General features: G+C 44.7%; 1 protein-coding gene across 4 annotated transcripts in view; it reads right to left on the bottom strand.

The window, feature by feature from the left end:
• Positions 1-21648, bottom strand: part of NRXN3 (neurexin 3) — a 1504067-nt gene that overhangs the window by 1463918 nt on the left and 18501 nt on the right. For all 4 annotated transcript variants that reach the window (XM_057731261.1, XM_057731262.1, XM_057731259.1 and 1 more), the window contains exon 2: positions 6919-6936. In XM_057731261.1, coding sequence (XP_057587244.1) covers positions 6919-6936 — 18 coding nt within the window. The remainder of the gene's footprint in view (positions 1-6918; positions 6937-21648) is intronic.

Here is a 21648-nt window from a genome sequence, read left to right as displayed (position 1 = left end):
TCTAGAAAAAGGCTCCAAGGCCTAGTGATCTGCTTCTTTGAGTTAGCTGAAGCTGGAGGCACACTGAGAAGCAACTCCTTACTCACATTTACTCATCAAGAACAGCTACGGGAGCCAAGGGGGTCCTCCCAGGCCCCAGCCGGGCAATTGGCTGGGAGCTGAGCACTGTTAGCCCAGCCAAGGGCCCCTTTCCAATCCAATTATGCACAGCAGTGGTGGATTTCCCTACAGCCTGCATCCCCCATTGAGCTGAGCCCAAGATGGGCACTGAATAAACACTGGTTCAATTACCTTCTGTCTCAGGGTGAACCCCAATAAAAAAAAAACAGCCTTTCTTTCAAAGGGGTGGGATAAAACTAAAAGCTGAGTCTGGAGCACTATTTATTCATTGAGCGAGTGTTTATTCTGGCACTATTCTAGGCTGAGACCATACAGTACAGGAGTTGTACTTCTGTGGGGTGAACATTCGAGGTGGAATTTCTTATGGGGCATCTCCAGGGCCAGACATCCCAGAGTCTGCATCCTGCTCCACCACTTTTTACTGGGTGGGACTGATGAGTTAACATCCCTGAGTATCAGTTTGTTCCTGGGTGAAATGGGTCTAATAACAGACTCTACCTCCTGGGCTTATCAAAAGAATTAACTGATAATTAACTGATACACGCAGAAACTTAGTATTTCAGTGCCTGGGTCAAAATACAAGCTCAATCAATGTCAGGTGTTTTCCCTAATAAATAAGAGAGAAAAGCAAGTGGGACGACGGCCCAAAAGAATAGGAAAGAAAAGACAAAAATATAACCAGTAGCCCTCAAGTTAGGGGCTGTCAGTCCTTAGTAATGGAGGAGAAGGCATTTTCCTGAATCCTCCTCCCCAGGGTAGCTCAGTTAGATGGCCTAATCATAGATCCTCAGAATGGAAGAAGCCTGAGAGGTCACCTGATTTAAAGAAGCCTGAGACCCAGAAAGGTTAATGACTTACCTAAGGCCACACAGCTCCTAAGGAAAGCAACAGAGCCAGAGGGAGGCAGAATAACAAAGCAGAGATCCCAGAATGCACTTAAATCCTGATAGCTACCATACTTGCTTCTGGCCTTGGCCAAAGGGTGCAATGTCTCAGAGACTAAGGTTCTTCATCTGTGAAGTGAGCCAGGTAGGGGCCTGGCTCATGGTGGGTCCTCTATAAATATCAGTCCCCTTTCCACCCTTTTACTGGGATTTCTTGGCCTCACTTGAGAGCAATGGTAGCCAGGATCTAGGTTTGAGGGTCCTCTCTACTCAAAGCATAAAGATCAGGATGTATGGGAGAGAGTGTGTGACAAGGAGAGAATGGGGGTGTTCTCAGCTTGCGCTTAGAGGTGTCCACAGCTCAGCAGTGGCAGCATGCCTCTGAACAGTTAGGGGGACCAAGACACAGGCAAAAGAATGTTTTATTTTTAAGGCTCTCTGAGCCTAAGTATCTTCATCTGTAAAAGAGAAACACATGTGGAAAGGATCAAATGAGATAATTTATAAGAGCTAATTTATGCATTGCTTACTATGTGCCAGACACTGTTCTTTTTTTTTTTTGTTTATTGTATTTATTTATTGGCAGCGTCAGGTCTTCGTTGCTGCGTACGGGCTTTCTCACTTTGCTGCGGACAGGGGTTCCTCTTCGTTGCGGTGCACGGGCTTCTCATTGCGGTGGCTTCTCTTCTTGTGCAGCATGAAAAGCTCTCAATAGTTGTGGCTCATGGGCTCTAGAGCACAGGCTCAGGAGCTGTGGCACACAGGCTTAGCTGCTCCACAGCATGTGGGATCTTCCCAGACAAGGGCTCGAATCTATGTTCCCTGCATTGGCAGGCGGATTCTTAATTGCTGCGCCACCAGGGAAATCCCTAGGAACTGTTCTAAAGACTTGACATGCATGAGCTCATTTGATCTTCACAATAGCCCCATGAGGTAGGTACTTACTGTTCCCATTTTACAGATGAGGAAAGTAGGGCCCGCAAAGGGAAAGTAACCTGAACAGGCCATACTGTGCTGGGATAGAAGCAGGATGTTAACCCAGGCATCTGGCTCCAAGCCTGTACCCTAACCCAGAGGTGGCAAACTTTTTCTGCAAAGAGCCAGATGGTAAATCTTTTAGGCTTTGTGGGCCATAGTGCCTGTGTAGCAGCTGCTCCACTCTGCCTTTGCAAAGCAGCCGCAGATGATACAGAAATGAACAAGGGTGCCTGTGTGCCAATAAAACTTTATGAACACTGAAATCTGAATTTCATAAAATTTTTGCATCACTAATTATTCTTCTTTTGATGACTTTCAACTATTTAAAAAGTGAAAAATCATCATTAGCCTGAAGGCCAAATGAAAGAAGGCAGCCATCTTGCCTCTCATATATGGGAAGTGTCTGAACAGTGACCTGCACAGACCAAGTGGTTGATAAGTGTTCATTCCCTTCCCTTTCCCTAATCTTGTTCTTTCTTTTAGCTCCTATCCATCCAGAAAGTGAATATTTCACTCTGTGCCCAGCAGAAGAGATGAGGAATAGGGCTTTAGCAAAGCGGACTACGCCTTCCTCAGTAAACACAGCCCTGTTGGCTCCAAAGGCGAAGAGAGACTGGGGATTTTAGGTCAGTGTGTGTCCAACTTTCATGGGCAGAGCCCTGGGGGTATTGGTCAAATGCAGCTTCTGACGCCACAGGTCTGGGGTGATGCCTTTCTAACAGGCTCCTGGGCAAGTCTGGTGCTGCTGGTTCTGTGGGTCGGGTCCCCTCTAGGAGCGGCAAGCTTTGAGACCAAACCCTCTGTGTCCATAAACAGGATCAGACGTGTCAGGCACCGCCTCCTGGATTCAGGGGCGGGACAGTGGCCCTCAGCCTGGGCTGGGGGACTCCCTGGAGAGATAGCAGAGCTTAGGACAAATCAGCACGTCCCCTCTCCAAGGTCAGCACGGAGATGACTTACACTGGAGGGGGAAGACAACCAGGGGCAGAGATCAAGAGTGGACAGAGGGAGGCTTGAGTAAAGGCCGTCAGCTGCTTCAGGCAACGGCAGACCAGGGCCCCCTCTGGGCCCCAGCAGACAGGAGCCCCTCCTCCCGCGCCTGCCAGGGCTCTGACGGACTGAAGCAAGAGGCCTATTTCCTCATCAGGCCTCTGAATAACTAGGGCACTTCCACAAGGTCACAGTTATTCATTTAAATTCCAGCTGTAATCAGCAGGCAGAGCCTGAGAAATTATCCCTTCTGAGGAGAGAAGCTGTTGACGGAGTACCACCGTAAACAGCCCCCGCCCCGGGCTGGAGGGAGAGTGTCTGGGGGAGGGGATGAGAGGGGTCTCACCACCACAGACCCCAGCCCCGTTCCCTGCCTCTGAGCTCCTTCCCCTACCTCAGCCTCTTCCTCCCCTCCAAAGCCCTTCCACTCCCCTTGGCAGAGAGTTCCAGAACACACAGGAAGTGGGGCCAGGGCTTAGCGCACAGTTTGGCAGGGCTGGGACTGCCCACTCCTGCCCCTCCAGGCAGCCCGATGACAAGTGCCAATGGCCAGGAGCGCGGGTTATGCATCTGACAGGAATCCCTTCAGGGCCACAAATGGGTCACAGGCCTTGGAAACGCCCCTCCCTTCCCTGGGCCTCCATTTCCTCCTCTGAAAAGTAAGAGAGGCACAGTCCTTAGACAGGATACCCTCCGAGCTCCAACATGTCTCAGGACCCTGCAGAGCCACGCCGCCCCTGGTGCCTGCGGCCACACTTTCTGCTCAAGAAGTACTTCTGGGGTCCTCTGCACCATGCAGGGCTGGGAAAGCAGACACAGATAAGAGGCACTCCTGGCCCCCAGCCTGGCCTTGAAAACTCCAGGGTTTTGAAGAAAAAGGCACAGGCTTTGGACGCAGACCCATCTGAGATCCTGGTCTGTGCTAGAAACCGGCGGCCGTGAGCAGTTCCTGACCCTCTCTGCGCCTTCTCTTTCCTCTTCTGGAGGGAGGATGGCAACACTTGCCTGGAGGGGTTGATACGAAGAGTTAAATAAGAGAACGCACGGGGGGCATCAGAGCTGAGGGTCCCTCGCCTCCTTCAGGTTGGCACACCACAAATGCCTCTTACCACTTAATTATGGTGAACCTCCTTCCCAAGGACTAGGAGGAGGCGCTGTGGACTTTTGCACAACATCCCATACAGGCGATGTTGCAATGGGCAACATTTTCTACTACCAGGATGCCCTCTCTGAGTCCCCAGCCCATCTCCTGGACCTTGGGAAAGGTGTTGCCTGCCAGGCCCCCTCTCTGACTGCATTTTACAGTAGGGTTACTTCTAAGCAATCTCCTCAACATGTAAAATTAATCAATTAATCAATCGTCCCTTTATAGTCTTCCAGCAGCCCCTGGGTAAATAGTTACATTAGCTCATAAAATCCCCAATTTGTCTTCCTGAGGGGAAGGGAAAAAACATCAGAGAACCACTAAAGGCCTCTTGTTTCGGAGCCACAGCACCACCGGCTCCAGATTGCCTGGCCAGGGGCTTGGAAAGGCGGGAGGCCACCCGCTGACCTCAGCCTGGGCCGGGCAGCTCAGGCTGCCTCCTGCCGCGTCCAAGACCACAAAGGAAGTTTCTGCACCAGTGATTTGCTTCAGGCTCAGAACCCACAAAAAAAGCAAGGGTCAACAGGGTGACAAGATTGGCCATCAGCTCTTGACACCTCAAGGGCAGAAGGGAGAGAGCAAGGTTCAGAATTAGGCTGGAATCCCCGCTTGGCCCTGCTACTCAGCGGCTGGGTGACCTCAGCACAGCACTTACCCTCCTGGCCTCACCTTCCTCCACAGGAAAATGGGGCTCAGGCGATGTACCTCGGAGGATTGTTAAGAGAACACCATGAGATAATGGCCGTGAAACGGAGATAGTGCTGTGTTGTGCTAGTGATTGTTGCTCTTTCTAAGGCAGGGTCACCCGCTGACCTCCATCCCTTTGAAGAGTTGAAAGGAGCCTGTGAGTCCACAGCGTTTCACCCCACCAGGACCAGTGTGGTGCCTTTGTGAGAATTAGGAAAAGGTGCCACCAGCTTAGAGGCAGCCCCCTGGGCACAGGCGTGGCAAAACGCAGATTGGGTTTTGGCCTCCATGCATTCCCTGAGCTGGGAGCCGCTGTGCAGGACACAACACGCACAAGTCTAAGTGGAGACCCTGGGTCATCTCTGCCGTGAACCAGGAAGAGAAGGGGTTAAGCCACGTGGCACTTTCACAAACAAAATTTTTGATGTTGGCCTTACTCCCTCACTTGAAATATCCTAAAGAGGCCTGCCTGGACCACCTTCTATAAATTAGCAACTTCATTTTTGACCTTCACAGCTTCGTTTTTCTTCCGAGCACTTATCACCCACCACCTGATACAATAGATGTGTTAATATATACATATGTATGCGTGCGTGTGTGTGTGTGTGTGTGTGTGTGTGTGTATTAGTTCCTTGTCTTCCCTTATCTACAATAAAAAAGTCATGAGAACAGGGATGGTCTTCTCTTTTGTTTACTGTTTTATCCCTAGTGCCTAGAACAGAGCTTGGTATGTTGTAGGTTCTCGATAAATAAATATTTGCTGAGCGAGGGACTGAACGAAAATATTATTAAATAGAATAAATTTAATGATATCTTCCTAGAAAATGCTGTCCTGTGCTTTGGTTCAAACACCAATTATTTTCAAAGGTGGGGGATAGGCAGAAGAAAACAGAGGCAGGGAAACCCTGTGTATTTGCTAGGGATAACAATATGATCCTTTTATGTTTTATAATATCCCATGTAGATCAGTGATCAGAAACCCTACTTAAGTCTGGTTGATTCTTTTACATATTCAAGAGTTGTAAAGGATAAATTCATTTGGAAAGGGTGCTACTAATAAAGAAAAAGTCACATGACCTCTGAGCAAAAATAATCAATAGTCCCATTAGGAAATACTTACGAGATCTTTAAGTGAAGTTCAGGGATGGGACCCAACATGTTCCAATGAAGTATGCATGGACTTTGGAGTCTGAAAGCCCCAAGTTCAAGTTCCAGTACACTGACAAGCCCTATAACCTTGGACAAACTGCTTACCTGTCAGTTCCTAAATTTCCTTCACATTCAAATGTATATAACAATACCTATCTTGCATTGATGCTACGAGAATTAAATGTTAAAAAGACTAAACAATAAAATATATGTGAAGACACTTCTTATCTATAAATGGTTGTTCCTCTCATATGAGTCTATGTGTGTGCACGTACACATATACGTGTCTATACACACTCAACGCTTATAATTAGGATTCTGGATGAGTATCCATTTGTCTGTTGACAAAAACCATTCCTTTTTTTTTCTTTTTCTTTTCTTTTCTCTGTTCCTTTCTTCTTTCCTTCTTTTTTTTTTTTTACAGTGAACATGTATTAGTTATATACCCATTAGAAAAAAAAAATATTGTTAGTTTCACTGTGGAAAAGTAGTCATTTCTTAGATTATAAAGAAAGAAACCTTCTTTTACTCACATCATATTTTCTATGCTAAGTATGTCATCTCCAACTTTCAACCACATGAAGCTATAGAAGATAAGTAGATTTATGGAGACAAGGCAAAAAACACTTATTAAATTGGAGAATACATATCCTAAGAATATTTTTAAAATACTTTAAAAAAATATTCAATTTCCACTTCTTTTATTCACCCAGAACTATTAATCAGAAGAAAGTGATTGAATAAGCATGGGAACCAAGTTCCTTTGGTTTTAAAATGGTTCTTCAAAGCCAATACAAATCCATCAATTCAAGGCATTTCTTATAAACCTAAGTCAATGAAAATGCAATGTACTTAGATTTTTGTTCTGTTTAGAGTCCCTGGAAAAAGGTCTCACTCAGAGTCAAACCATGCACAATCTGGCAGAGGGTAAATTTCCACGGCAGCTGTGCAAACACAAAGACTCACCTGGACCTTGACTGACATCTGTGGCAGCATTTTCAAAGGGAGGGAAAGGGAGAGGAGAGAAAAGGAGAGAAAAAGGAAGAAGAGTGTTAGCAGCACACACACACACAATGCAATGTGCCCTTGCATGACTATCAGGTTCATGCAAGACCCCAAAGATGCTCAGACTCTGAGCACTTAGTTCTACCTTCACCCACAAACCACCCATGCAAGCTGAGGGGCCAAGCTCCCTTTACACTGTGCATGTAACAAGAGAGGTGAGCTTCACATCTGTCCGGAAACACATCATCCTGGAATCAGATAGGGCTCCAAAAAGCCAAGCAGACTGGAATCCTGCAAGAATATTGGTTAAAATATTCTGGTTGATTTCTGCAATCCAACACCCAGGCGCATCCTCTTCCCCTCCAGATACAGAACACTGGACATGAAGCCAAGCAAGGTTTCCCCACGGAGAAAAAAAATAATAATAAACCAATCCCTTGAAAAACAATGGAAAAGAGGCACAAGAGTGAAGAGCAAATTGCAGCGTTATTCACCTCATAGGACCAAAGGACACAAGATCACAAAACATTTATAGTTCCCTCCCTCCCCAGGATCCCCAGTAACCATTCTTCATCACAGGCAGTAGTGTGTGTATATGAGATTGTGTGTGAGCAGATCGTTTGCCACACAAATTGAAATTCTGCTTCTCCCTCTAATTTTTCTCCTTGCTTTTCATGCCATCATTAATGACAGAAATTGCCATTTGAAATCACTTCTGACAACTACAAATAAACACCCAGCCCTGAGAAGGTTGACATTTGAATTAAACCAATGAACTTTCAAGAAATGAAGAACGGTTCACTCCCATCATCTCTATGAATATAATCTCCTCCAATCCTCAAATGTAAAATGGAATTACACTGGGGAAGCTCAACCAGGAGCAGCCCACAGCATTGTTGAAATCCCTGGACCTGACTTGGTAAGACATACTACAGGTTAGGAAAAGGACCGGGGCTACTTCTTGAAACCACTGGCCATCCAGTGATGTCCTTAGAATCACTGAGTGGTGGATCTAGGACATCCATAGACATTATCTAGTTTAACTCTTTTTTGTTAAGCTGGAGCATGAAAGAGGTTGAGAGACTTGTCCAAGGTTACACAGCTAGTTCAGGGGACTGATCCTAGAAAAGACCCTGGATCTCTTGAATCCCACCCAATGCAACATTCATTCAACTGAAACCCAGGTCCCTCCAGGGCATATGGGACCCAAATTCAGTTTGCAAGCTCCAGTGAGCACGCGAAGCCCCAGGCAAGTGGGTGAAAGCCTCCCAGTTACCCCCCAAGTGGATCACAGGTTATCCTATGTGCCTCTAATCTACGGCAATCAGATTTGCAAAGCTCCTGCAAGTTCTTCAGGGCTCCTGCCCCAGGAAAATCCAGGCGCTGACCTAACCCACAGCAACAGCTGGGCATTTCTCCAGCCCACACCCCACATTCCCTGGAAGTTGTATCTGCCCAATGAGACTTACAGAGAGCTCTGAATCATTCCTCAGCCACACCTCTTTCCAGGTTTTCTGGTGAGTTGTTAAATTTAGGGGCAGAGTAGCAGCAAGGAGGAAGAAAAGAGGCAAAATAGAAGAGGTGGGAAGGGAAAACACGCTTCATAAATAACTAAGCAGAGCCATTAACCGTGACTGATGGACTTCCTAGAATAGTGGTCGTTAAAATACCCCTTCATTAAACAGGGTATCAAACTGTTTACACGTGGCGGAATTCAGTGTGAAAGTGTCAACACCGTTGTTCACAGAAACATGCTCTTTGTGGGCACCAAGACCCGAGGGAGATAGGATACCTTGGAACCCCAAAGTTCTTTCAACACGAAGTTGCCCATTTGGGCACTGTAGTTACAATCCCAAATTATGGAGACAGATAGTCTAGGTTTAAATCCTGACCTGCTTGATGACCTTGGGTCAATCAGTGAACTTCTAAGTTGCTGCCTTCAGCTATACAATGGGAAGATAACACAGCCTCCCTCATGTCAGTGTTATGAGAATTAATTGAGACTAAATACTTGTAAAGCACTTAACTCAGGACAAGACAAACACCGCATAAACGTTAGCTGTGTCGACTGTTATCATTTTGAATTACCTCGGACAGAATTACCCAAAATTGTTGACCAGATGGCTCCGTGGAAACACCAAGAGACCACCAGAATTAAGTTGTATTTCGTTTGGTGATTTGGGATTAAGTCTTCTGCTTGTGAATGAAGACGTTGCTCAGCCCTCCCCTCCTTCTGGGTCTCTCTCCTCCCTCCCACTCCGCAATGAGAATTAGGGCAAAGGGGAGTTCAAAAGTTCTAGGTGAGCAGAAGTAAGGGTCAGAACAAATTCCGTTCTTATTTCTTTTGTTTTCCCTCCTGAAGCCTTAATATGGCCCAGTTCTAGTCCTGCACATGAAAAATACAGCATCTCTTCTTGCCAAAGAGGGGCAACAGGCCACCAAGAAAAACCTCCTTTAGCCCTTGGGCAGGGGACGGGGGCTGTCGGTCAGGGTCCAAGCTGAGTTCCTGGCTGTTGCACCAAGCTGGAGGCAGTTCTGAGTGTTTATGTCCAACTTGAGGAAAAGAGAGACACAGTATCACCTGGCACCTGTTCCAAGAAGCAATGAGTGACCTGAATCTCTGCATTCAGTTCTGACCAACAGAATGAAATGGCAAAGGTTGGGGGGCGGCAGCGGGAAAGGGGAATGGGGCCGATCAGAACCTCAACAGTATCCATCTGCTATATTGTCCATCCGGCATCATTTCTCCTTCTTTTTGTAACAAGGTGTCTTCTGGGGAACCTCCTTTCCCACCCTTAATCCCTGTGGTTTGGTAAAGATCACCCCCACCCTAGCTCCAAGGGTAGGCATGTCATTCAGGCCAGGTCACAGGAATTAACACAGAGAAGGGGATCCACAGCTGGATTACTGGGATTCAGGCTCTGGCTCTTCAGGCTGCATGGGCTTTGCGCCAGTTACCTGAGCTTCCTGTGCTTCAGTTTCCTTATCTGTAAAATGGGTGTGATAATAGTTCTTACCTCCTAGGGTTGTTAGGAGGAGCTTAGAACAGTGCCTAGCATATAGAAAGCCTTCAGTTAATGTTAGCTGCTAATTTTATTATCTTCATATATGAGAGGGCAAGGGTATTTTTTTTTTAAAAGCAAACCTTGTGGTCACACAGCAAGGAAAGCTGACTTAGGATGTAGCTGGGGGTTTCTAACTCCATGTCTTGCTGCCTCCCTGCTTCCAAGGTGATCATCCCCAGAGCACCTCTGCCTGTCATTGCTACTGGTACACAGCCTGGAGTCTGTGTATGGGGGAACAACATTGAGCCCCAGGAAGGATCAGAGGAGATATATATATATATATGTAACTATGTGTGTACATCAATTTTTTGATAGATAAAAAGTGGGGGCAAACTGCTGAAGAAAAGGCAGCTGACAACCAGATGAGATTGGTCCAGGGGAGGCGGCATCCTCTCCCATGCCAGCACTTCCTCAGCTCCCTCCTGCTGTTTTATTTTCTCACACTGCTAGGCCTGTAGTTTTCCAGAGCATCACTGCATTTAAATCTGTATTCTATTTTCTCTCCTAGAAAATAGGTCAGACCTAAGGCAGAGTTCACCAGGTGGGGTCCCAAAAGGTTTGGCTGGGCCTCGCCTCCAGGAGCCTGGCTGTGCAGCCTGGCCCATGCTCCCCAGAGCTCCTCCAGTGGCGTGGGGTGGGGGTTGGAGGTATAAAAGTAGCAAGTGGGGGAATCTGGACTTCTGCCTCTTGAAAGAATCCAGCCCAAATGAGAGGTGGGGTGGGAAAGCTCCCCCAGTTGAGCTATATTCTGCAACAGCAGCAGATGGAGGGTCCTTTCTTTCCCCCACCTGGTTAGAAGAACCAGATCTCCCCAAACTGCAGGAAATTGTTTCTTTTGAACTTCAAAATAACCATGCTGAGCATACGCACTTGTGGCTGAAATTCTTGTTGAATATGCAATAAGCGTCCGTGGGGCACTGAGGAGAGGTGGGACTGCCCTGATTTACTTCTTCCTTGGTTGTGATGCCAAAGACAGTGAGTGAAGGGTGGCAGTGGCTTTCCAATCCTTCCTCTCCTGTGGCTCTCCCACTCCTGGTTTGAGCATGGCACTCAGAGGGGGCCACAGGCTGGATCAGAACTCCTTTTCATCAGCATCCCCAACCTCAACTATTTCTCAAGCACCTGCTGTCCACCAAGGTCGATGTGCGTGTCAGAGCTTGGAAGCAGGAGAGGGAAGGTGCCAGTTTATGTGGGCCAGTCCTCAGCCCTCCTGTCAAACAGCAGAAGTAACTAATATGAATTGAGCAGGTCCTGCCTAGAGCCTATGCATTTGTTATTCCCCTGCCTGCCTGAACAGTCTTTGTCAGACATATGTAAGACTGGTCCCCACTTTCTTCAGGTATCTGTTCAAAGGTTGCTTCTTAGAAAGATTTTCTTTAACTACCTTCTCTAAAATAGAGACTCTCCTGTGTCATTTACCCTGCTTTTCCTTTCTTTATGGCACTAACCACTATTTGACATTACAGGATGGGTCTGTTTTTAATGTTTCTATCTCCCTTAGAACATAAGCTTCATGAGAGCAGTACTGTTTCATTCACTGCTTGTGCCCCCAGTGTTTAAGGAGGGTATGGTCTACAATATGTGCTCAGCCATAGGCACTGAGTGGTGCTAGGTCATCTCAATTGATACAGCTTACTGAGACAGAGATTATTGGTATCTCCATTTACATATGAGAAAACTGAGGCTCAGAGAAGTTAAGGTACATGCCTATGGACAGAAAGGCAGAGCTGGGACTGAACTCTGGGTCCATCTTAATGCCCTTACTCTGTTAAGAACGCTGTTTTCTTCAGTGTTGGCCTTATTATCAGGTGAGTTGTCTCCATATGGTAACAAAGGTGGAATCTGGCAGCTCCAGAGAAAAGAGAGCAGCCTATGTCCTGGTAATTCTAGTAAAATTCCCTGGGAAGGCTCTCATTGGTTTGGCTTAGGTTACATGTCTGTTCCTGAGCCAATTACCATGTCCAGCATCACATTAGAGGATGAATTCGGGGGTAAAGTGGGACAATGCCTATATGTCCCTGGCACAAAGCAATGCTAATCATACTAAAGCTCACATTTATGAGGATTATCTGTGTGCTGGGCACTGTCCTAAGTGTTTAATATGCATCTTCTTATTTACTTCTCACCACAAGCCTATCAGGTAGGAACATTATTCATCCCATTTTACAGATAACGAAACTAAGACCCAGTGAAGAGGCTCTGTCATTATTAATACCTCTCATACTCAGAATAGCACATCAGATAAGGGTCAACCTATATTTCTGAATAAAGGAGCAAACCAGGATAGGTACCACCTGACCCATCAAGCTATAAATTTAGGATAAGAATATTGGGCTTCTCACAGGAGTGAGAAAAAGGCATTGCCCAGGCAGAGGAAGGGGTCAAATGCAGTATGACCATAGGCCTGGACAACTGGAGCTCCTGCCCTGGGCTGTATGCTTTAGAGGGCCTGCTCTGGCCCTTCTGCAGCCCCATCCCCCCACAGGAGCTGACGAGTCCACAGGGCCAACTGGATGGTCCCACCCAGAACCAGCAACACCTGCCACTAACCCCCTTGTAGAGGACACTCAGGTACTCAGGGACTCTGAATTCCTTGCCCAAACTGCCCCAAATCCACATGGGCCTCTTCCCTGGGTCCATTCTCCCTAAAGCAGACCAACCCACTAATGTCTGTACTCTTGTTTCAAGCAATGGCCAAGAGGAAGCTGTTTGCTGGTGCTACAGACTGGGGTGTCCACCAAAATGTGCACAAGGACCTTTGTGGTGCTGGAAGTGGAGAGAAGGGAGGCTGACCACTGGTCTCCTTGTGTATGCTTATCCCAGGCCCACAAACTTTGGGCAGGTTTTCAACTCAGGATTACACCTGACTTAACATTAGGAGAAAAAAAATTAAAAAGGCAAAGACTGCATCTCCTCAGCAGCGTATCCTTTTTTGCCCCTGGAGAGAATGAGCATAAGATTCTTCCCTTTACTTCAGGAACAAATATACTGAAACATTTTTTTTATCAGTTGAGAGCTAAAGCAAATTTCCAGCAGTGAAGAGGCTGGGTTTCCTGCGTTCTGGGGCTTTTTCCGGCTCTCAGTGACTGAGCTCTTCAAACACAGGAAGAGTTGTCTTTCCACAAAAGGCCAGGTGGTGTTAGCTTCATCCCCGACACAGAGCCCATTTATCCGCCTTTGTAGAAGACTGAGCCCTCCAAGCCCTGGTGCTGTTTGCTTTTGTTCTTTGATGCTAATAACTCCAGATTGCAAGACGGAGCGGAGGGGTAGCTGCTGTGTCAGGTGCCAGCCTGCCTGGGAAAGCAGTGGCAGGGAGAGGAGCAGGAGGAAAAGCAGGAAGGAACAAGGATGGCACTCCTGTGGGCCAGGTCAATGCTGCGCCCAGATACCTTAGGGGCTATGACACACTTGTAGTGGTTGTGGCATGAGGAGCCAGAGCTTGGTGGACAGTTGGGAGAAGAGGGAATCTACTTGTTACAGATATAATCGGAGATCAGTACAGACAGTGGGGTTTGTTCTTAGTGGGTATTTTTTTTTTTTTAATGCTTTATATATTCTGAGCACGGACATGGGAGTAAAGCAATCTAGGGTTTAAATCCTGTCTTTGGTATTTATTATTAAAAACAGTTTTGTTCAATTTCTTACTTTATCTTCCTCTTCAGCCACATGGGAATAATGGCAGTGGAGTCAATTCTGCTGGAAGCATCCATGCTTTCCTAAAAGTCAATGTGCTTTGCAGAATCACACAGTAGAAACCACAGGGCTTACAGGGAAGATAGGATTGGGGCACAGTACCCCAAAACTTCATCAGTGACACATAATGAAAGATAAGGACCCGTTTCATGCATGTTAAATGGTTGAGGAATGCATAAACAATACAGTAAGTATAGCATCTGAAAAAGACCTGAAGTTGCTTGTGGAAGTGGGAAGCTTGCAAGTTGCTTCGAAGTTATCACACCAGATGTGGATGGGTGTGGCTCAGAACACACCTGGTAAGTGAAGTAGCGGGCACATGCTGAGGTGTGTGCACTTTGTGCATTCCTATCCAGCTTGGCTCAGCTGGCTGCAGTTTTCTGCCTTCACCTAGAGTTTCTCATGGGCCAAATCATGCATAATCAAAAGCAAAATTATTATGCTCAAATTGTTTCCTAATATATCAATCACATTGGAACAAATTTGCATTTGCAAAACAAGCATTATAGCAGAACTGACTGTACCTAATTTAAATGACTGTTGAGGACCAAATGAGATGAGGCATACAAAGTGCTTAGCACAGCGCCAGGCACAGAGTAAACAGTCAATAAACACTTACTGGAACTGCTGTTATTCATGTTTCTGCTGGCTTGTTGATACCTCCTTTGTAAAGGGAAAGTACCAAGTTGAGCTTCTATCCAGCTGTTTAAGCCTTGCAAACAAAAGGCATCTCTAGCTAACTACTACTCCCCACCTTGGGCCATGAGGTTGGAAACTGCGGGAGGCTCCCACTTAACAAGACAAGAGTTTTAGAAAAGTCCTCATAGCAGATGGACACTGCTGAGGACAGAATCCAAATGCCAACTTCTTAGGTAAAGAAATGGGTGCTGTCCTCTCCAAATGAGCAGGACCCACAGGGAGAAGCGTACACACCCACATCTCAGAGAACACCAGGAAATCGAAGAAGAAACTGACCCGCGTGAGAGGATACCCCATCATCTGGTAGGATAGAGAGGAGTGCATCACAGGAGGGGCAATAAATCAGTCAATCCTCATGTTAGAAAAACAGCCTAGATGCAGACATTTCGATCTCCCTGCCTCCTGCAGAGAGCACAGGAGTTAAGAGGCAGGAAGAGTTAAGTGAAAATCCTGGTTCTTCCACACACTATGTGTATGAGCTCACACATGTTAACTAACCTGAGCCTCAACTTCCCCACCTGTAAAATAGGGACAATCTACTTATCTTGTAGGACTGATGTTAGGATTATAAGGAGCTAATGCATGCAGAAGCACTGAGAGGGTGTCCGGCACTGAGGAAGTACTAATCAATGCTGGCAAATCATAATTATTGCATCTCCTCACCTGAGCGATTTCCATGAGACAGGGGATTTGCCCTCTTTCCAAGAGTTCCCTGCTCTCTGGAAAGACTAACTCCTCGGGGTTTATGCCAATTGGAAGAGCAGTCTAGAAGAATCAAGGGTTTCAGAGGAGGTGAGTCCTGCAATTCTGTGATTCAGTACAGAGCCTTGCAGGAGGAGGCCTATGTCTGCTCCTCTGTAGGGGGCGCTGTTGTAGAACTTGGGAAAGAGCCTCATGGTTAGAATCAGAAGCCCCGGTTTTTTGTTTTGTTTTCCTACATTGTTTTTATTGTGGTAAAATACACATAACATAAAAGTTACCATCTTAACCATTTTTAAGTGCACAGTTCAGTGGCATAAAGTATTCGTATTGTGCAACCATCACCCATTTCCAGAACTCTTTTCATCTTGCAGAACTGAAAGTCTCGTACCCATTAAACAATTGTTCATGCCTCCTACCCCCTTGCCCTGGAAACCGCCATTCTACTTTCTGTCTTTAAGAATCTGACTACTCCAGGAACCTCAGATGAGTGGAACCATAGAGTATCTGTCCTTTTGTCAATGGCTTATTTCACTTAGCACAGTGTCCTCAAGTTTCATCCATGTTGTGGCATCTGTCAGAATTTCCTTCCTTTTAAAGGCTGAATAATACTCCATTGTTTGTATACTGTAGCTCCTCGCTTATCTCTGGGGGCTGCATTCAAGAACCCCCGGGGACACTCGAAACTGCAAATAATACTGAACCCTATATATACTATGTTTTTTCCTATATATACATACCAATGATAAAGTTTAATTTATAAATTAGGCACAGTAAGAGATGAACAACAATAACTAGTAATAAAATAGAACGATTACATTGTGATAAAAGTTATTTGAATGTGATGTCTCTCTCTCTCCCAAAATCTTACTGTACTGTACTCACTCTTCTTGTGATGATGTGAGATGATGAAATGAAGAAAGGTGAACAATGTAGGCATTGCGACGTAGCATTAGGCTACTATTGACTCTCTGATGATATGTCAGGAGAAGGATCATCTGCTTTGGATGATCCTGGATCATGGATGATGTCGATGGTTGGATGTCAGGATCAGATGATAATGATGGTTGGGGATCATGGGTGGGACAGAGCAGGATGGCACAAGACTTCATCGTGCTGCTCAGAATAGCACACAATTTAAAACTCATGAAATTGTCTATTTCCTGAATTTTCCATTTCGTATTTTTGGACCACAGTTGACTGTGGGAAACAAAACTGCAGGTAATGTTCTCTAAACATTTTGTTTAGAGAAGCCCTGGTTTTGAGCCCTGACTTCCAGCCTACTAGCAGCTGTATGACCTTGGGCAACTCATAGCCTCTTTAAGCCTCAGCTTTCCTATCCATAACTAGCAGGAGTAGTGACTCCAATTACATGTCCAGGTTGCAGTGAGGTTGAAATGAGACTGTAAATGTGGAAGCATCTTGTAAACAAAAAAGTGCTATGTCATTCATCTATTCACTCCAGAAATATTAATTGAGTGGCAATTCCTTACTAGTCCCTATCCTAGATCCTGGTATCAAAAAGATTAAGCAGAGTCCCTATTCACAGTGATGTCACAACAGAAATTTTAAAAGAAGAGAAATGCATGGATCACTGTTCATTATAGTCCCTGCCATTTACTGAAGGCCTCCTATGTGTCAGGTACCTGTGGCAGCATTGTATGTATACGACCTCATTTAATTCTGATGTATTGAATAGATACTCTTGTTATCCCCACTTAACAGAGACGGAAACCAAGGCTCAAAGAAGTTAATGTCCCTAAGTCCACTTAACTCACCAGTAGTAGTGATGATTTGAACTCAGGTTTCTCTGAATGCAAAGCCTTTTCCTTCCCACAGTACCACCCATCTTTCCCCTATTATTTCTTCCCTCATTGGTCTGACCATCCAAATCTATCACCCTGTAGGACATGGGGGCAAATTTCAAGAAATTGGTGTGGAAAACTGATGGAAGCTGTTGAGTGTCCACAATATCTGCTGCTGGGCAGGATCCTAGGACCAATATCTCAGAGAAAGAATTATAAATTGGGGCAACATACCCAAAACTGAATTCCATGAAAATTATAATACCTAGCAAGACGTAAATAGGGGTTCCTTAAAAAAAGAAAATCTATGGTCAAGTAAACTTGGAAAACAGTGAGCTAAAGAAAGGTAGTCAAATATCTCTATGGCAAGTCTTCAGAAAGCCTCACCTACACTAAAGTACATTGTGAAGTCTAAGAGGGGATACAGTATGTAGTTTTCCCATACTGTATGTTTTTGGAACACTGGACACTTTTCTCAAAATGTATGTTTTTGGAACATTGGACACTTTTCCCTCTGTAAAACACCTACAACATCTCACAGAACACAGTTTGAGAAAGGCTGGCTTTGATGCTCTCAGAAGTGCTGGGAAGCCTTTCAATTTAACACAAGCCTTTGTCCTCATCCTTTTAGTTCCCATGGTGAGACTTTGTATCTGGTTCAGTTTGAAATAGCTAACATTTATCAACCACTTACTATACATCAGACACCGACTTAGGCACTAGAGACTCAAAATAACTGCCAAGGATGCAGTTATAGTAAATCTAATAAACCAAGAGAGTGTATAAATATGATAGGGTGGCCATATACGACCATCTATGATCACATTTTGCATTAATGGGGGACTTGGGGTTAACAGAGAATGTTTCAAAGTCTTTTGCTGGAGAAACCTTGAAGTGGTCCCCAAAGGATAAACAGCAACAATTAACTGGAGAGAAATCTCGTAAGAACATTTTACCAAAACCGGCCAGTGGACAGATTGACATCTCTGAGGGATGGACTCCCTGGAAGGCTTGTAGTGCACCAAAAACACCATAAGCATTGAGCTCAAATTCCAACTTTGATATTTATTAAGTGACCTTGGATAAGTTACTTAAACTTCATCTGTAAGATGGGGACCATTACATCAATTTAAGTTATCAAGAATACCAAAAGAGGCAATTGTATATACAATGCCTAATGACCTGCCTTGCACCGTGCTTAGTTCTGTTTTCTTTGATTGGTAACATCCTGGAGTAAAGTGTTAAGAAAGAGTCTGAGGCTGCAGATGAGCTTAGAAAGAAAAGATGGTCGTGATTGATTAGCAGTTTCCACCATGGGCTTGAGAAGGAGGGGATCACATACTGGCTCAAGTTAACTGGAGAGTTTCAACTGAGTGGTCTCCCAAGGGTCTTTGCCCTGAGAAAAGGGGCTTCTAATGACCTGGGAAACCTCAGAAGAAAGCAAGTAGCCCTAACAGAAGTCTTTCTCACTACTAGCCCCTGTCAGCATTTCTGCTTTCCCTTATACCCTTCCCTTTCTTTCATTTTCAGGAAATGAACAAGTTTGATTTCTTGTCGTTGTAAAGCAAGGGTCTGTTGTGATGTGAAATTAGTACAGTATTTGCTTTGAACCAAAAAAAAAAACAAAACAAACTTTTTTTGAGTCTGAAAATCATGCATGTAGCCTACTAATTAGAACCAATCCCATTCTAAAGGGCTCAACAGGATTCTGCAGGCCCTTCCAGAGGGAACTCAGAAACCCAGGCAAGGGGGCATTCCACTGCCAGGAACTGCAGAGATCAAGCAAGCACAGGGGGAGCCCCTGGAAGGAAATTCATATTTTACATATTGATAATATGCTTTTTGAGTTGCAGTTAATATTAATCACCATTTTTATCTTGTAACTTCTGTGGTCAGTTAAAAACTGTAAAAACATTAAAATGTGATTGTTTCAGAGAGCACAGAGTAGATGCATTGAATTTTAGAAGTGGAAGAGTGCTAGGATGTCAAGCAGATCCATCCCTTTTGGTTTACATGTTCATTGACGTGTATTCGTTGCACATATCTATGTCCAAGGGATTATGCTAGGCTGCGGTGATGGCTGGTGAAGAAAACAGACACAGGTCTTGCACTCTTGGAACTTGAAGTCTAGGTGGGGAGATGGACCACAAATAACCAGACAGACGTTTAGCTATTTAATTATAATTATGATCAGTGGCATAAGGTTGTACAGCATCCTTTGATGCTTCCATGAGAGAAACAGATCCAAGACAGGGGAACGGACATCTCCACTCAGCTGGACAATGCCGAAGCTGAAACCAGAATTCAGGTCATCTGCATCCCAGTTCACTGTTGTTCCCACTGTGCCACAGCTGGGGGACCAGTGCCCTGACAGGTCTGGGAGAAGAATCCAGTACTAAGAGTATGGTGGTAGCAGCTGGGACAGAGAAGCAAGTGGCCAAATCTCTGCAGCTTTCACAGAAGAACAAGAGCGTAAGCCTGGAGATTTTGCTCTCTTCCCAGACACTCACTCATACATCACAGCAGTGGAAAATGGTTTCAGCTGCTCTCAGGTGGGGGCCTAAACACTAGAGCCGTCAACAATCAGGACAACAAAGAGGAGAGAGGAAAGCCTCCCCCAAAACCAACTAGAAAGGACAGAGAATGAGAAGTGTAGACCCACCACACAGGCTGAGTGCTAAGCTATCTGCTGTACTTTGCTTGGGAATTAGTCACACAAATCCCTTGATAAATCTGAGGCCGTTATTAGACAACACTAATATCCCCCTCTGAGTAATCCAGACAAATACATTGAGAGAGGGGGGGAGCCCCAAGTGGCTGGAAAACAGACTGCTTTCCTGTTCACACACATCCACACGGAGCACATGCAAGGGCACTGTCCCCCAGCCCCCAACCCCCAAATGTCTGCTCCCAATAGCACCTCTGGCTTCTGCCCCAATAGCTTCAGGCAAGGGAAGCGAACTGAAGGATGGGAGAACCGAAGGTTTGGATTCCTCCCCTCCCAACTCTGCCACTGACCTAATTCTCCACAAGAGAGGATGTTTCCTTTTTGGTCCTGCTTGTTTGTAAATCATGCCACCCCAATGCACACACAGCTTAAGGGGGGGCCTCACTAGGAAGCAGGGAGAAGCCAAGGAGGTTTGAGCGGTGGCCCCAGCTGCTATGTCTTTGGGAGGCGGATCACTGAAAATGCTGTTAAGCTCAGAAGAGGGGTCAGGAGGTGGAGGGTAGAAGGAGGAAGGCACACCATCAAGATCATCCCAATTTTACATTCTAACTCTGCCCTTTACTGAACTAGAGGTGCTATATGTTCTAAAATGACCCAACAGAACTCTGCCACAAGCCTTATGGGTAGGTTTCTTAATTCATTTAGGTCACTGGTCTCTATAAATGACACAGGATATTTAGACCCTGATGTTGTGACCCCCTCAAGTATGTTTTGGAACGGCTTTAAAAAAAATTGTCAGGAAAGAGACTGACTTTAGTTGTAGGAAGAAGATATGGTTCTTTGAACTGCAAAAATTGACCTGGAAAAAAATTAGACCTGTCAGAAAAAAATCAACACAAAATGGAACTGACAGCAGCTAAAAATGCACATGGGAAAATTTGTTATTGACTGAAAAATTGAAGGAAGAATCAAACATTCTTGACAAAATTTAGACCAGCAAATCTGATGTGAGAAAATTGGATATGGTAGAAATAATGACCACAAAAGAATGTTCATAATGGTAGAAGATACATGGACAAAATTTGATAGGCACACAAAAAAATAAATGATCGATAAATCGAATCTTCACTACAGAAGACATGTGGAACAGAATTGACCTTGTTAAAAATAATTCAGTGAAATAAAAATGAATTGGAAAATTAAGAAATGGTTTAACTATGCTGAAGAAAAAAAATGGATTGAAGAATTATATGAGCCCTACATCATTTGCTTCTAAAAAACTCTCCCTTAATAAAACTGTTTTAGTGTTTGTATAATCCTGATTATGCTGACATAGAGTTAGAAGGTCTCTGGGTCAAACTGTGTTATCAAAATGTCTTAATAAATGCTGAAGAAAAATAAGTTATATTATCTCAGTGGTCTTATCCAGCTGCAATTTTTTCCCAATAAAAGATCAGAATAGAAAGTGAACAAAATTATACAAATAGTTTACTCCTAGGAAGAAGATAGCATGGGAACCAGCTATTCTCTGCAAGAATGGTTCTCACACTAATAGATTTTATATATTTATACTTCAAGCAATTTAAAGCAATTTTAGAAACTAACAATGGATAACTATATTTTAATTTTTCTAAGAAAGAACAAAAACCTGAAAATGACACTTTGTATTACCATAGTTTCTTTAAAAGAAAAGGCATTTTAACACCCCCAAAATAAAAGGGCATAATTTCAGAATTTAAAAAAAAAATTGTATGTGTCTTTACAATAAACTTCTACATTATGTTTCTTTTTCTCATTTCCCTGAAGAATGATGAAATTTCGTCCTAGCTCTTTTGTGTGTCTTTTGTACTACTGAGTGGAGGACAGATGGGTGGTCTCTCTTCAGTTCAGTCTCCTCATCCGTAAAATGGAAATAAAAAATAAAGCTACTCGCACAGTGCCTGAAGCATAGTTAAATGTTCAATAAATATTAGCCTAAAACCCAGAAAGCATAAGCCATTTAGGATCAAGCTGGTTCCCAAGGCTCAGATTGTACCCCTACACCTCCAAGCTGAAAATCCTT

The sequence above is a fragment of the Hippopotamus amphibius genome, chromosome 4 (genome assembly GCF_030028045.1).
Source record: "Hippopotamus amphibius kiboko isolate mHipAmp2 chromosome 4, mHipAmp2.hap2, whole genome shotgun sequence".
Classification (NCBI taxonomy): Eukaryota; Metazoa; Chordata; class Mammalia; order Artiodactyla; family Hippopotamidae; genus Hippopotamus; species Hippopotamus amphibius.
Note: the sequence above shows the minus strand (reverse complement) of the source record. Positions and strands in the feature narration are given on the sequence as shown.